Here is a 14,889-nt window from a genome sequence, read left to right as displayed (position 1 = left end):
GTGTATAAAAATGCGATAAGAACCGCGAAGAACGCTGGCATCATCGTGGTGTTGCGACCCTAGACGGCAGTGACTTGGGAGGCTGAGGCTTGAGGATCACACGTCTGAGGCAACTGAGCAAGACCCTCCCTGTCTCAAAGTAAAATTTAAAAAGGGGCTGGGGCTGGGGCTCAGGGGTGTGCCCTCGCCTAGCATGTGGTACAGCCCAGGTTTGACCTCCTGTGCCACAGACCTAAATAAAAACAGCAAAGAGGAAAACACTCCCATGTGACCTTGGGGTTACCCCTGGGAGGGGCCTAGGGTGGAGGCTGGGGTGGAGGCTGGGGTGTGGCGGGCACAGCAGAAGGAATACCGTCTTGCTGTAGCTCTACCACAGCACGTGTCTGTGTCCTCTGCTTAGACACTCGCTCAAAATGGGCCAATGCCAAGTGCAGAGAGTACGGCCTGACCCACACACTGCCAAGACTCCGCCAAGACCCAGAGGCCAAAATCACGACCACCGTTCAAGGGAGGAGTGAGAAAGGAAGGTGTCTCAGAGCTTCCCATTGATGTCCCCAACACTGAAGTCTGGATTCAGAGCTGGCAGTGCCCCTCCGGGCAAATGACATCCCCCAGCATTGGGCAGCCGGGGGTACACCTCAGCCTGGCTGGGTGAGGCAAAGGCCCCGTCTCCTGGAGGAGCCGTCTCCCAAGAGAACCATGGGGCTACGTAAAGACCCATCCCTGAAATCCCAGAGGCACCCTCAGAGCGGAGCGTGGCCTTTAAATGAGACGGGGAAGAGGCAGGTTTGTCGGAAACTTGATTTCAGGTTAGTGAGGGCTGGAGGCCAGAGCGGTGGCAGCGCCCGCTGAGGCCACCTGCGGAAGTCCTGCGGTCCTGGCTGGGAAGGGAACCCAGCCTCTCGGAGGATCGGGATTGGAGCCACAGGCACATGTTCCCATGGAAACTCAGCTGCACAGAAGCCTCTGGAATTTTTTTTTGCTGAGGAGGGGCCACCACCCCTGCACCCACTTCAGGATCCTGGGCTGGGTTTCCAGGAAGGGTTTTCTCACGTTGGCGAGTGTTGGGAGGAGCAGGCGCTGGGGAGGGTGGGTGGCTGAAACCCTCTGGAGCCCCAGACAGGGGCCATGACTCTAGCCATTTATCACCCTGGAAGAGGCCAAGGGTAAGGAGCCGCCGGTCAGAAGTCCTTGAAAAGACTCAGATGCCCTGAGGCTCTGAAGAGCAGGTGGCCTTGGAGGGTGGGCAGGCCACGAAGAGAGTGGGCTGTCCCTCAGGGGCAGGGCAGGGGCAGGCAGAGGCCGCATCACTAAGACCCTGAGCCACAGGGCGGCCCTTTGGCGCGGGCCTCCTTCCCTCCTAAGCTCTGTCCACGCTCAGGACGGTCACAACCACCCTTCCTTGGTGGAGCTCCAAGGACCCTCCCCCCTGTCCGGCTCTCTCCTCTTCTCCTCTTCCGGGGACCCCCTGGCCCCAGAACCCCTGTCCTCCTCTCTGCTCGCCTTGCCCACTCTCCGGCCCTGGACAGCTCCAGCCTGTCGCCTGAGCAGGCTGCTTCTCCGCAGCTGTGGCCTCCCGCCCAGGGAAGCCTGTCCCCCACTCAGCACGCTCCCTGGGCTCTGCCCGGCAGCCTGCTTCTCTGAAGGATGAATCCCAGAGGGCACTGCACCCGCTGGGCCCTGCGAGAGCCAGGGAGTCCTCCACCGTCCTCTCAGACACACCGAGGGGCCTGAGGGTCACTGGAAACCAAGGCTCGGGAGGGCCAGGACTCGCTGAGTCCCACTGTGGCTGGAGGTGGAGCTGGGAGCCAGGAGGTGGCCCTGCCCTAGAGGGGCAGCTCCTCTCTCTCCCGAGTCACAGCTGCTCCCTCGCTGTCTCCTGCTCCCCTCCACCCTGCACCAGCTCACCTGAGGCTCTCAGTCCTGGCGGCCTGGGGCCAGGTGCCCGTCTTCTGTGCTGCCCACTGGGAGTCCCAGGACATTCTGCCCCAGCCTCCCTCCCGTCAAGGCCCTCTCAGCCCCCCCTCACCCCGTACCCTCTTCCCCCTCTTTCCCCCTCTCTGCTCACTCACTGGAGCCCACGGCACCTGCTGGCCTCCCGGCTCTGCACCCATCTGGCCAAGTCTGTGTCCAGAGCTCAGTACTCAAGGGTGTCTCGAGCCACAGACAGGAGCCGGGATTTTATTCCACATGAAATGGGAACCAGGGGTGGTTTTGAGCAGGGCAGGGATCCTTGAGCTGCTTGGTAGAAGAAACCGTGGGCAGGGCCACTGCAGGGGCCTGTGATGGGGGGGCCTGGGCCAGGACACCCTGAAGTCCCTGCCAGGGTCCCCTCACTCCCCTGGAGAAGGCTGGAAACGCCCGAGTCCCAGTCAGGAGGTCCAGGGGTCAAGGACAGAGAGGCCCAGGAGGCGGGGGAGGCAGGCCTGGCCAAGAGGCTCCTCTGGTCCTGCTGGCTGCAGTTTTCACTCCCCTGACCCCCACCGCAGGCTGCTGGAGGCCGAGCCTGAAGCTGGCTCTGAGCGAGGCTGCTGCCTCCCTCCACAGGCTTGGACCTCACCAAGCTCAGCCTCCGCAGCCCAGCCTGGTGATCCTGAGCAGGGCGGCCTAGAACCTAGTCGGGAGGCCCAGGGAGGCCTCGTGCCACCTAGCAGAGTGCCTGGGGACACCTGGCGGTCATCAGGGCCACCCTCAGCCTTTCTCCCCACAGAGGACCTGACCTGCAGAGCAGGAGGTGCTGACCGAGTGCTGGTGGCCCAGGGCTGCTTGGGTCCCCCACCCGACATGGGGATATTATAGTGGCCTTGAGGCACCCGAGAGACTTCTGGAGCAGCCCGGGAGGTGAGGAAAGACTGAGCCTGGGGAGGACCCAGGGGGAGGGGACAGATGACAGCCTGTGTGGCCCTGAGCCCGCCTGCCTGGGGAACAGTGGTCAGCTACCTTGCAGGGCTGCTTCCAGGGTGAGACGAGGGGTCACCTGAGCACCCGGAGGGGCAGACAGGCTCTGGGTCAGGCCCTGGGGAGCCACTGCTCTCCCAGCCTCCACCGCAACACAGAGACCGTCTGCCCGTCCAGGGGTGGGGCTCCACGCCAGGCAGCTGGACCACCACGGGAAAGGGGAGGGCTGAGGCAGCCAGGGTGGGCACGGTGTCCCATCTGGCTCAACACAGGGGGCAGGAATGGGGCCGAGGACGGGAGTCAGAGGAGGCTGGATGGAGCTGCAGGTGGTGGGCTCAGGACCTGCCAGGCAGAGGGACGTTGGGGGATAGGGTCTTGGGGTGGAAGGGAGGAGCCAGGCCACGGAGACAACCCGGGGAGTCTCGCGGGGAGAGGGGAGAGCTCTGGCCACTCACCCAGCTCCTGCTCAGCCGGGCCTCTGCTGCACCCTAACACACCAGAACCCCCTTCTCAACAGCGTGCACAGGACCCTTTCTGCTCCAGGCCCCAGTCTGACCACCGCTTGCCACATCCTCAGCCTGTGTATCTGTCCCTTGAGCCCCGTCTTGAGCCCCATGCTCCCATGCCAGCGTCCTCCTCTGGGCAGGTGGGTGTCCGCCTCCCCCCCCAACAGCACTGTACACAGCGCTGATGGGGGCCCTCGCTGTGTTCTCTCGGAGGGCTCATGGGCTGCGCAGCAAGATGCCGGTTGGCACCGGGTGAGCCACACAGGCTCTGTGGGCAGGCACGGGCGGGTGAGGAGGCCCTCAGGAAGAGGCTGGGTCCCAGCGAGCCCCCAGGGACAGAGCAGCACTTCGCCAGCTGCAGCAGGGGAGGGAGATGGGACAGCCCAGGAAGGGCCTGAAGAAGGGAAGCACTTGTCTGGGTGCAGGATGGGGGCCGGCGGCCACGGCAGGAGGACCTCGGATGTGAGGCTGAGGCCATGGGCAGGCCCTCACTCTTCGTTCAGGTCAAGGCCACACCCTGGGCTCCTGATCCAGGACAAGCCCCATGGCTGGTGGAATCTGTCCTAGAGATTTTCATAGACCAGGTTCAATTCAGTGTCGTCCTCAAACCTACACAGTCTCTCCTGGGAAAGAAAGAAGAGGGAGAAAGGAAGGGGTGGAGAGAGAGAGGAAGGGGTGGAGAGAGAGAGGAAGGGGTGGAGAGAGAGAGGAAGGGGTGGAGAGAGAGGAAGGGAGGAGAGAGAGAGGAAGGGATGGAGAGAGAGAGGAAGGGATGGAGAGAGAGAGGAAGGGGTGGAGAGAGAGAGGAAGGGGTGGAGAGAGAGGAAGGGATGGAAAGAGAGGAAGGGGTGGAGAGAGAGAGGAAGGGATGGAGAGAGAGAGGAAGGGATGGAGAGAGAGGAAGGGATGGAGAGAGAGAGGAAGGGGTGGAGAGAGAGGAAGGGGTGGAGAGAGAGGAAGGGGTGGAGAGAGAGAGAGGAAGGGGTGGAGAGAGAAGAAGGGATGGAGAGAGAGAGGAAGGGGTGGAGAGAAAGAGGAAGGGATGGAGAGAGAGAGGAAGGGATGGAGAGAGAGGAAGGGATGGAGAGAGAGAGGAAGGGATGGAGAGAGAGGAAGGGGTGGAGAGAGAGGGGAAGGGATGGAGAGAGAGGGGAAGGGATAGAGAGAGAGGAAGGGATGGAGAGAGAGGAAGGGATGGAGAGAGAGAGGAAGGGGTGGAGAGAGAGAGGAAGGGATGGAAAGAGAGGAAGGGGTGGAGAGAGAGAGGAAGGGATGGAGAGAGAGGAAGGGATGGAGAGAGAGAGGAAGGGATGGAGAGAGAGAGGAAGGGATGGAGAGAGAGGAAGGGGTGGAGAGAGAGGGGAAGGGATGGAGAGAGAGGAAGGGGTGGAGAGAGAGAGGAAGGGATGGAGAGAGAGGAAGGGATGGAGAGAGAGGAAGGGATGGAGAGAGAGGAAGGGGTGGAGAGAGAGGGGAAGGGATGGAGAGAGAGGGGAAGGGATAGAGAGAGGAAGGGATGGAGAGAGAGGAAGGGATGGAGAGAGAGAGGAAGGGATGGAGAGAGAGGAAGGGGTGGAGAGAGAGGGGAAGGGATGGGAGAGAGAGGGGAAGGGATAGAGAGAGAGGAAGGGGTGGAGAGAGAGAGGAAGGGGAGGAGAGAGAGGGGAAGGGATGGAGAGAGAGGAAGGGATGGAGGAGAGAGGAAGGGGTGGAGAGAGAGAGAGGAAGGGGGTGGGAGAGAGGGGAAGGGATGGAGAGAGAGGGGAAGGGGTGGAGAGAGAGAGAGGAAGGGGTGGAGAGAGAGGGGAAGGGGTGGAGAGAGAGAGGAAGGGATGGAGAGAGAGAGGAAGGGATGGAGAGAGAGGAAGGGGTGGAGAGAGAGAGGAAGAAGAGATAAGGAAAAAGAGAAAGGGATAAAGAAGGAAGGAAAGAGAAGGAAGGAAGGAAGGAGCATTAGGTAGGTAAAAGTGAACTTGCAGTAATTCAGTTTTCGCGGGAGGCAAACAGATCACTTCCTGGTCCAGAGCTGACAGAGACGGCTGCCCTCCGCCCCAAGGCCACCCCCACAGCCTCTCCTGTCACCACGCTGCTGCCCCTGCCCCTGCCTCCAACTACATTGGCCCCTGCCTGCCCCACGCACCCCACTCCCTGACTCCGTCCCGGAGCCCTCCCTACCCCACCCTGGCCTGGGCCCTTCTGGGAACCCACCCCTCACCATGGGACTTTATATGTCTCTGCGTGTCCGTGGGGTCAGTGACTTTGTTCTTACAGGCCAAGGCTCCCAGAGGACAGGGGCATACCTCACCCCTCTGTCCAGCACCAGGGCCTGGGACAATGGTGGGCACTGCCTGACATCTTTAGGGGTCCCCGAGGCCCTGCTAATCGGGCCTAATCTGGAGCTTGAGAATGAGATTCACCATGCAGTCCCAACCTGGGCTGGGGGCACCCCGCACACCCTGCCGGCTCTTCCATGGTGCCTGGGGACCCCCCCTTGGGGGCTCCTATCCTGGCTTGACACCCTCTGCACTTTACAGCGTTCAGAGCTCCAGTGCAGGTGTTGCTCTTTTGGGTTCTGGATGGATGGTGTTGCAGGAAAACATCACTCATCCACTTTGCAGATGAGCAAACTGAGGTTAAGGAGAGAAACTGTGATTGAGTAATTGGCCCGAGGCCCCATCATGGTCCCAGCAGAGCCCTGACCAGGCCACCCAACCTGGCACAAACTCAGCTCCAGCTCTAAATTAGCGAAGCCCAGCCTGGGGGCATCTGCGTGCCCAGCACTGTCGGCCAGATTGGCCTGTGTAGACACTGCGCTGTGCCCTCCAGGGCTAGCTCTAATGGCCACACCCATGGTGCCCACTCCTGGGCAGCCCTCTCAGCACAGCCGTCGCTCCTTGCGGCAATTCTGTGAGGTGGAGACTGTTTTAACTCTTCACTTACAGACCAGGAGACAGCCCAGAGAAGGTGGTACCTTGGTCAGGGATGCACAGCTGCTAGGGGTGGCTCGGAAGTTGGAACCCCCTTTGCCTTGGGAGGGGGCTGGGAGACAACAGCTGGGGTGAGTTCTGCCTTCTCCGCAGCCCCACGGTGCAGACGAGAAGGTAGGCCGTGGAGAACCAGGCCTGCCCCAGCCTCCGCATACCTGGGAGGGGCAGTTCCTGGCCGAGGGTGGGCTGCTGGCCTCGCTCTCAAGGTAGGCGTAGACCTCGGGCTCGGGGCGCTCCAGGGCCTGCGGGAGGAAGGCGGGGAGCAGGTCAGAGGCAGGTGCGGGGGAGCCGCAGCCCCAGTAGCCAGCCTCTCTGCCCGTCATTGTCCCGTCGTGTTGCGGGAGCCCAGGGGCAGGCAGTGCCATGCCGGGGTGGCCACACTGCCCCACGCACTGACCCACCGGGCCATCTCTGTCACCTCACCTGCTCCCCTCCTCGCCCAGGGCCACATCCTCTCTGCTCCAACCACCTCCTCAAGGACCTCAGCAGAGTCCGTGCTGGGCCCCGGGTCCAGACGCCCACTCACCTGGCAAGACGAGGGTCCCTGTCTGCCCCACCAGCCTGCCTGTCCTTGCCCGTGAGGCACGGCCACCAGCAGCTCCTGGGTGACACACCCACTGCTCCCTTGGGCACCCGCCTCACTCCTGGTTCAAAGTCCTTACCCCTTCCAGGGTCCCAAGCCCACCCCACCAGCCTCTCCTGCCATCCACACGTTAGGCCTCCCCTGACCCACTGCCCATCGGGGGCTCTCGGATAACCCAGGGTCCTCTGAGGCCACACTCCCCACCCGCCAAGCCTGGACCCTGGGCCCCCCATTTTCCTTGTACTCCGCCGCTGCCCCTCCCAGCCACCTGGTTCCAGCCATTCCCACTCCCCATCTGACCACAGCCCACGCAGCCCAAGGCTCCCTGGTGAGTGGGGAGCAGCACTGGGGCCAGGGCTGGCAGCCTGGCCCCGAGGCCCCCTGAACCCAGCTCCATCAGAGACTGGCTCTCCCCAGGCTCCTGCCAGACTGGGAGCCCCTGAGGCAGGGACTGGGTCTGGTTTGTCTCTGATTCCTGAACCTAAGCTGCTCTTGGCACAATGAGAGCGTCACCAAGTCAAGTATGAAGGGGCCACCTCCCTCATTTGGGTGTATCCCAGGGTCACACTCTCTTGGCCCAAGCTCCAGAGGCCTGACCACAGACGCCAAATGAGACCAAGTTCAACTCCTAGTTCTAATATTTGCCAGCCAAGGGCAAACCCTTAAAAAAAAAAAAAACCTCTGTGCCTCAGTTTCTGCATCTATAAATGGGGGCTATCTTGAGGTCCAATGCAAGATTAAATGAGATATTATACACCAGGGGACCAACACAGAATTGGGCAAATAATAGGTGCTTAATGAGCAGTGATTGAATGTCTTGAAGAAAGATCCCATTGTCCTCCTCCCTCTGAAGCCCTGGCCTGGACTCACCCCAGACCTCACTGGGCTGCAGAGCAGAGCCCCCCAACAGCCTGAGCAAGAGGCAGCAGCCTTCCCTTCCCTGAGTGTACGTGTCAGATGGATGCCGGCTGGTTGCCAAGGAGGCGGTTTCCCTGGCAACAGTCAAGCAGGGGTTGCTGAGGCAGGCTGGAGAGACAGGTGGTGCTCAGAGGCAGGAGGAGGGCGGGGAGGTGGGAGGGGAGGAGGGCGGGTGGCGCTGGGGAGCAGCGGGGCATGAAAACCCGCGTAATCAACCATTTGGCACTGGGGAGACCCTCGCACTTCAAGGGCATCTGACACAGGGATGCTGGGGTCCCCGGAGGTCCTGTCTAGGGGATCTCTGAACCAGAAAGAGCGTGGGTCTTGGGAGAGAGGTTTCTAAGCTGCCCCCGTCCCGAGGAGGAACCCCACTTCCCAGACCTTCTCTGACCCGTGCGGGTCCTCGCGCCCGTCCAGAGGCCCAGGACGAGGTGTGCTGCTCGGTGGCCTGCACTCCCCACCCCTCCCCCAGGCCCGGGCATTTCTGGTCACAGAGGGGGGGAGAAGCAGCCTCCTGGCCACACCTCAGCTGGGTGGCAGGTCTGGGTCACAGGTGGCCCCTTCTGCCCTGCCCAGTGCATGTGGGCTGCCTAGCACAGGTGATCCCCAGAGGCCAGGGCTATCCCAGCCAGAGAAGAGCACTTGCCCCGCGACCCTGCAGGCCTCAGACCCACAGAGTGGCGCAATGTGGGGCCGAGAGCAGCGGAGATGGCCACCAGCAGCTGCGAGTGCGGCCTGTGGCCAGGCCTGACCGGCTGGGTCATCGCACACAGGGTCTGACTGCAGCAGCAGGCTGTGGAACGCAGGGTGCCGCCTTGTCAGCGGACACCCTGAGGAGGCCAGGTGCCCTCCCCCACTGTGCCCGCCGGGAGGAGGCAGGGCTGGCCTCTCCGTGGGCTGCCCGTGGGCTGTGCCGGGCAGGGCTGTGCCGGGCAGTGGTCATTGGTCTAAGACTCAGGTCCTACGGCCTTTTGCCTCCTGCTGCCCAGGGTAATGGTGCCGACCTGCACGGTCACCAGCCAAGCAGAGGTGTGGCGGCAGTGCCAAGGCCACCGCCCCGGTGGGCTGGGGCAGGGCAGTCAGCTGCCTTGGGCCTGGGGCTGGGTCCCTGGGTGAGAGCTGAGGTCCCCTGGGTGAGAGCCAGAGAAAGGCCACGGGTGGGGGTGAGGGAAGGGAGAGGTCAGGAGAGCGCCCGGGAGGCCTCGGGTAGAAAGCCGGAGCCAGCGTGGGGCGCTGCAGGGGCTGGGCAGCGCGTGGGGACAGGAGAGCTTGGAGGTCGTGAGCTCTGACTTCAGGTGCCAGGGAGCTTCCCAAGGACCATGGTGACTCTGAGAATCACTTCAAGGACTCCATCTGCAGGGATCCGGACGGACTGGCTCGGAAACCCGCCAGCCTCGTCCTGGTCTCTCCCTGGGCCCTGCTGAGGGGGACTTCCTGGCGCACGTCCACCTGCCCTCCCTCCCTCTTCCCTCACGGGGTGACCCTGCAGTCTGTTGGCCCTCCCAGGAGTCCCCAGCTCCTCGCCGCCTCCCGGCTCAGGGACTTCTCTACCAGGTCGCGGCTCCTCCAGTCCCCCCTGCCCCTCGGGGACCTGGCCACGGAGGCTCTGAGCAGAGGGGTATGACCTGTCAGTGGTTTAAGGGGATCGCCCTGGCTGCTGCCATCCCAGGCCGCCTGGGGACCAGGATGAAAATCGGCCCCTGATTAGAGACCCACAGCCGCTCTCCAGGCAAGGGGCGGGGGAGGCCAGAGCAGAATCAGGATACCGTCTGAAGCCAGGTGTGCCGATGGGTCAGATTTGGGCGGTGATCAAAAGAGAGGAGGAGAGGACAGCTTCAAAATGTCTAGCCTGAGCCACGGGGGAACGGGAAGGGCGGGAGGGAGACGCGCTTGTTGGCTAAAGAACTGGAGCTTGGCTGGAGGCGGGTGCCCATTAGACATCCAAGTGAGGGGGGTCTGGCCTTCAGAGACGTCCCGGCTGGAGATAGAAACTCGGAGGTAGGTGTTCAGCACCCTGAGGCCAAGTGAGGTCACGCGGAGAGGGGAGGGAGGACAGGAGTCAGGGGTCCCAGCACTGGGCTCTAATGGTTACTCCAGGTTTAGAGGCCAGGCCTCCACAGTTCCTGGAAGTGGGACTGAGGAAGTGGGGCAGTGAGCCAGGGCAGGCTCAGGAGAGAGTAGAATGTCCCAGAATCAAGTGAAGACAGTATCGAGGAGGAGGGAGAACTCAGTGGTGTCAGATGCTGTTGATTCTTCAAGGAAGAGGAGAACCAAGAACTGCCTGCTGGACTTCACAATTCGGAGTCATGGGTGTCCCGGAGGAGGGAGACTGTTCTCTGATTATGACAGAATTATCCAGAAATAAAAAACAGAATGATCACTGGGTGTGGTGGCGCATGCCTATGATCCCAGCTGTTTGGGAGGCTGAGGCAGGAGGATCGTGGGTTCAAAGCCAGCCTCAGCAATAGTGAGGCACTAAGCAGCTCAGTGAGGCCCTGACTTTAAATAAAATACAAAATGGGGCTGGGATGTGGCTGAGGGGTTGGGTGCCCCTGAGTTCAATCTCCAGTACCAAAAAAAAAAAAAAACAAAAAACAACCCAGAAAGATCTCCAGAAAATAATAATTAAAGTAAGCAAAACAGTTTAAATAACCAGTAGGGCAAGGAAGAATTCTCAATGGGAAGTTTAGATTGAAAGATCATAAAAGTATGACATATCCAAAATCTTATGGGGCTGGGGATGGAGTTAAGTGATAGAGTGCTTGCCTCATGTGAGCAAGGTCCTGGTTTGATCCTCAGTACCGCAAACAACAACAAAAAGAGAATCTCCCCCGAGTCTTTACGGGATGAAGTTAAAGCCATATTTAAGGTGAAGTTCATATCCTAAAATGCACAAATTAGAAAAGAATGATCAAAAACTAAGTAGCTGGGCACAGTGGCACACACCTGTAATCCCAGCAACTCAGGAGGCTGAGGCAGGAGGATCACAAATTCAAGGCCTAAGGCAGGAGGATCAAAAGTTCTGGGCTACTTAGTGAGACCCTGTCTCAAAATAAAAAATTTAAAGGACAGGGGATGTAGTTCAGTGGTAGAGCACCCCTAGGTTCAGTGCCCAGTACTGCCCAAAAAGAAGAAGAAAGAGAATTTAAAAATCCTTCCCAGAGGTCTTAGGCAGTACAGTAAAGTAGGGGAGAGAAAGGAGGTGGGAAGATTAGAAAGAAAAAAAGTCAAATTTTGATGATTCATAGAGGACATGAATAGGCTCCGAGAAAATCCAAAGGAATCTACACAGAAAGTATCAGAATTAATGAGTAAATCCAGCAAGATCACTCTATGTAAGGCCAATATGCAAATCAACCACATCTCTGCATCCAGCAGTAGGTGACTTGAAGACAGGGACGACACCTGTGCCCGAAAGCCTCATCAAGAGGGTCAATGACACCCTCAGCGCATAGTAGGCACACAGCCAACGTCTCCTGAGACCATTCTGATTGTGGTTAAAGTCATTTTTCTTTGCCCAGGTCCAGTCCCAGCCGGTGGACCCTTGTCTCAAGGGTTAGCACAGTCCCGTGGTCTCTTCTCCTTTCTGGTCCTGAACGCCTCCTGGGACCCTGCCACACTCTCGGGTCAGCTGACCCCCGAGGATACTGCACACAGGCAGCAAGATGCTTCAGTGGAAAGAGAGTCTCCTCCATTAAGAACAACCTTAGAGAAGGCTATTTATTCATGTGGAAAAATATTCATGAGAGATTGTGACATGGGGAAGCTGCAAACTCCTATTTTCTTTCTTTCTTTTTTTTTAAGAAAAGTGCCAGGCGTGGTGGCACAGGCCTGTCCTCCTAGCTATTTGGAAAGTGAGGCAGGAGGATCCCGAGTTCAAGGCCAGCCTGGGCAACTTGGTAAGACCTTGTTGCAAAAAAAAAAAAAAACAAAAAAAGACCTGGGATGTAGCTCAGCAGGGGGGTGCTTCCCTGGCAGGGGCAAGGCCCTGGATTTAATCTCCAATATCACAAGACAAACAAGAAAGGCCTCGGAGCTGGGGGTGTAGCTCAGCAGGGAAGCTCATGTGTGAGGCCCTGGGTTCACGCCTAGCATGAAAAACAGTGAGCGCATATGTGGGTCCCTTTCTATGCATTTATACAAAAAAATATATCTATGTATACACTCCTTCGTGTGTGTGTGCGCGCGCGCGCGTGCATATCTGTGTGCACGTGGCGGCAAAGGTGTTCCCGCCAACAGCTGACACCAGCGCCCTGTAGGGCGTCCCACCAGTGGCTGGGCCACAGGGCCCCTGTGGGGGAGTCTGACGCCACCTGTGAAGGAGCAGCTGGCGGGAACCCTGAGGGGCAAGGCCGAGGGCCCTTTGAGAACTGCCGCGTTCTGGGAGCTGTTAACACTGCCCCTTGGGGACGTTCTGTGGGCCTCTCGGCCACCACCCTGTCCTCCGCCAGCGCTGCCCTGACCGTGCTCCACGTGGGGTTTTGTGGCATCGGATGAAGCCCCGATGCCGCTGTGAATCAGTGGCGGGGACAGGCGCCGCGGAGGCTGAGAATGCCGGCCTGCGGAGGCCGCCACCCTGCAGGGCTTTGAACCCCCAGGCCCACAGAGAGGGGAGCCCAGCCCAGGGCTCTGGGTGCCACAGGACGGAGAGCGGCTGACACTGGTGGCCTTTGCTCTGCACCGTGAGCTGAGAGTTTCCCAACTGGCAAAGAAGGTTCTCGCCCTCCTCAGCCCCAGCCCCAGGGGCAGGCCTCGTGCTGCGGGTGGGGAGGCCGGGCCTCCTCTGGCCTCTCCCCCACCAGAATGATGAAGACCCTGGTGGGAAACGCTTGCGACACAACAGGGTGTGGGACACAGGGTCCCAGCTGTGTCCCACTGTGACGGCGAGGACAGAAGCAAAGCCTGAGGCGGGGAAGGCAGAGTGAACAGTGGGAAATCACCCGTCTAGGGGGTGGCTGGCGCCCGGCCTCTTCCTCTCCTGGTTTTTGCTACTGTCACCTCGTGTTTGTGCAATCAAAACAGGAAGAGGCTGAGAGCTGGTGGACGTCATGGGTCAGGAGAAGATTTCTTCATTCCCTCACTGCCCCTGGTTCCAGAAGTGGAGGGGGTGCGGGGGGGGTGCCTCCCTGGGCAGGCCCACCAGGGGCCCATGCCTGGGCTCCCCTTTCGCCTTCACAGACATTCCACAGCTAGGAATTCCTGTGCCCATTTTTCAGATGAGGAGCTTGAGGTTCAGACAGGTCCACAGCTGGCACGGACTGAGCCGGGGAGCTGGGCCCTGAATGAGGCCTGAGCCAGGTGGAGGAGCCCAGGCCCTGGGACTCACCGTGTAGATGGATTCAGCCGGAGCCTGCGCGGGTCTGCTGGCCGAGCCTGGATCCGGGTGCTCCTTGGTGGTGCGCTTTTCTGGAACCAGCATCTGTTTCTGAGGAGAGAAAGGAGCAGGCTGCTGGGGTTGGGATGAGCAGCTCCCAGTCCCTCCACCTCACAAGCCACCAGGAGAAAGGGAGGCAGACGTCACAGACCACGCAGAAATCCATCACTCACACCTTCCACCCGGCCTCCAGGAGGCGAAGCCAGTGTCTCCAGCACCTACAGGCGACCACGTGTGTGCCCGCGTGTGCCCATGTGTGCCCGCGTGTGCCCGCGCTTAGGAACCCAAACCGCGGGGGCAGAGGACTGGCCCAGGGGAGGCAGGGGCTGCAGGGCCTGGTGCCAGCGGGGCAGGACCCAGACCTGGAGCTGAGGCTGTGGGTGGGCCCAAGCACGTGCCACTCAGCTGGGCCTCGGGTCCCTCTGCCCCTTACTGGCTCTGGCCCGGAGCAGGCCCGCCCCGCCCATCCCTGGCCTCTCCTTTTGGAGACTGTTCCAGTGCTGGAGCCGGCGAGGGCGGCCCGGGCGGCCAGCACACCCCGTCAAGCGGAGGTGCAGCCTTCCTGGCCTCCTGGACTCCAGGGCCTTCGGAGAGATGGACCGAGAACCACGGCGCCACCAAAATGCGGTGCGTGAGCGAGAGGCACGGAGAGGAGGAAACCAGAGGCCCTCGAGGCCACGCGGGCAGGATCTGAAGCCAGAATCCATCGGCCAGGATGGGGCGCGTCCCCGGCACAGGGACCAGCACGCCCCGGGCCTGAGAGGAGGCCAGCGCGGCCGGCAGGTGGACCTGCCCAAGGTCAGGACGGCTGCGTGGACGGTGTGGGGGGACGGAGGGCAGCGAGCCGAGCCCCCGGGGCACTGGTGGCACCCGGCGGGCCTGGGGAAGGCCGAGGGCCTGGGGAAGGCCGAGGGCCGGCGACAGTCGGAGGCGCAGAGGGGGCGGCCGGACGACCCCTCATCACAGGCACCACGCTGCCAGGAGTGGAGCGACACCGCCTCGTCGCGGGGCAGGAGCTAATTAAAAACCCTGGCGGCCTGCCAACCCCGGCCCATTTACTTGGGATTAGCTGTGAGAGCCACTTAACTGGCAGGCAGCAGCCCGCCGCCCCAGTCCCAGCGCTGCAATGGCTGGAACACGGAGCCCAGCAGGGCTCTGCTTTATCTCTCGGCCCAGTCAACCCACCTGCAGACAACCAGCCCTCCGTCCCCTCTGCTCTGCACAGGAGGAAGTGAAGGCTCAGAGAGGGCAGGGGCCTTGCCAAGGCCACACAGCCAGGAAGCGTCTGAGGCAGCACTCGAACCCAGGCCCGCGTTCCACCGAGACGCTGCCCGACTTCGCCTGGAGGTTTGCTCCACCCGTCTTGCTAAATGGCAGGTCTCACGGACACTGTTGGACAGGCGCTGGCATGTGTGCGGTTCTTTACAGTTGACAAAGACCCCTGGGACTTGTCCTTATTCTCATTTAATTCTTGTCACAGCCTGAGGTGGTGGGCATGGATGGCCACCTAACTGAGAAGAGACTGAGGCTGGTCCAGCCGGGAAATGGCTGCCCTCCGAGCAGGCCTAGGGGTCCTGTCCTCAAATCCCCTGCACCGCAGCTTCTGGAGGCCACCATTTCTGT

At 60.8% G+C, this 14,889-nt stretch overlaps 1 protein-coding gene across 3 annotated transcripts in view; it reads right to left on the bottom strand.

Annotated features, from left to right (window-relative positions):
• Positions 1-2,151: 2,151 nt before the first annotated feature.
• The window catches only part of Nfam1 (NFAT activating protein with ITAM motif 1), a 30,513-nt gene continuing 17,775 nt past the window's right edge, over positions 2,152-14,889 (bottom strand). For all 3 annotated transcript variants that reach the window (XM_078052627.1, XM_078052626.1, XM_013364387.4), the window contains 3 exons: positions 13,219-13,317; positions 6,547-6,633; positions 2,152-4,027 (listed from right to left, as the gene is read on the bottom strand). In XM_078052627.1, the coding sequence (XP_077908753.1) occupies positions 3,968-4,027; positions 6,547-6,633; positions 13,219-13,317 (246 nt within the window). In that variant the 3' untranslated portion in view covers positions 2,152-3,967. The remainder of the gene's footprint in view (positions 4,028-6,546; positions 6,634-13,218; positions 13,318-14,889) is intronic.

This window comes from Ictidomys tridecemlineatus, chromosome 6 (assembly GCF_052094955.1).
Source record: "Ictidomys tridecemlineatus isolate mIctTri1 chromosome 6, mIctTri1.hap1, whole genome shotgun sequence".
NCBI classification, from domain to species: Eukaryota; Metazoa; Chordata; class Mammalia; order Rodentia; family Sciuridae; genus Ictidomys; species Ictidomys tridecemlineatus.
Note: the sequence above shows the minus strand (reverse complement) of the source record. Positions and strands in the feature narration are given on the sequence as shown.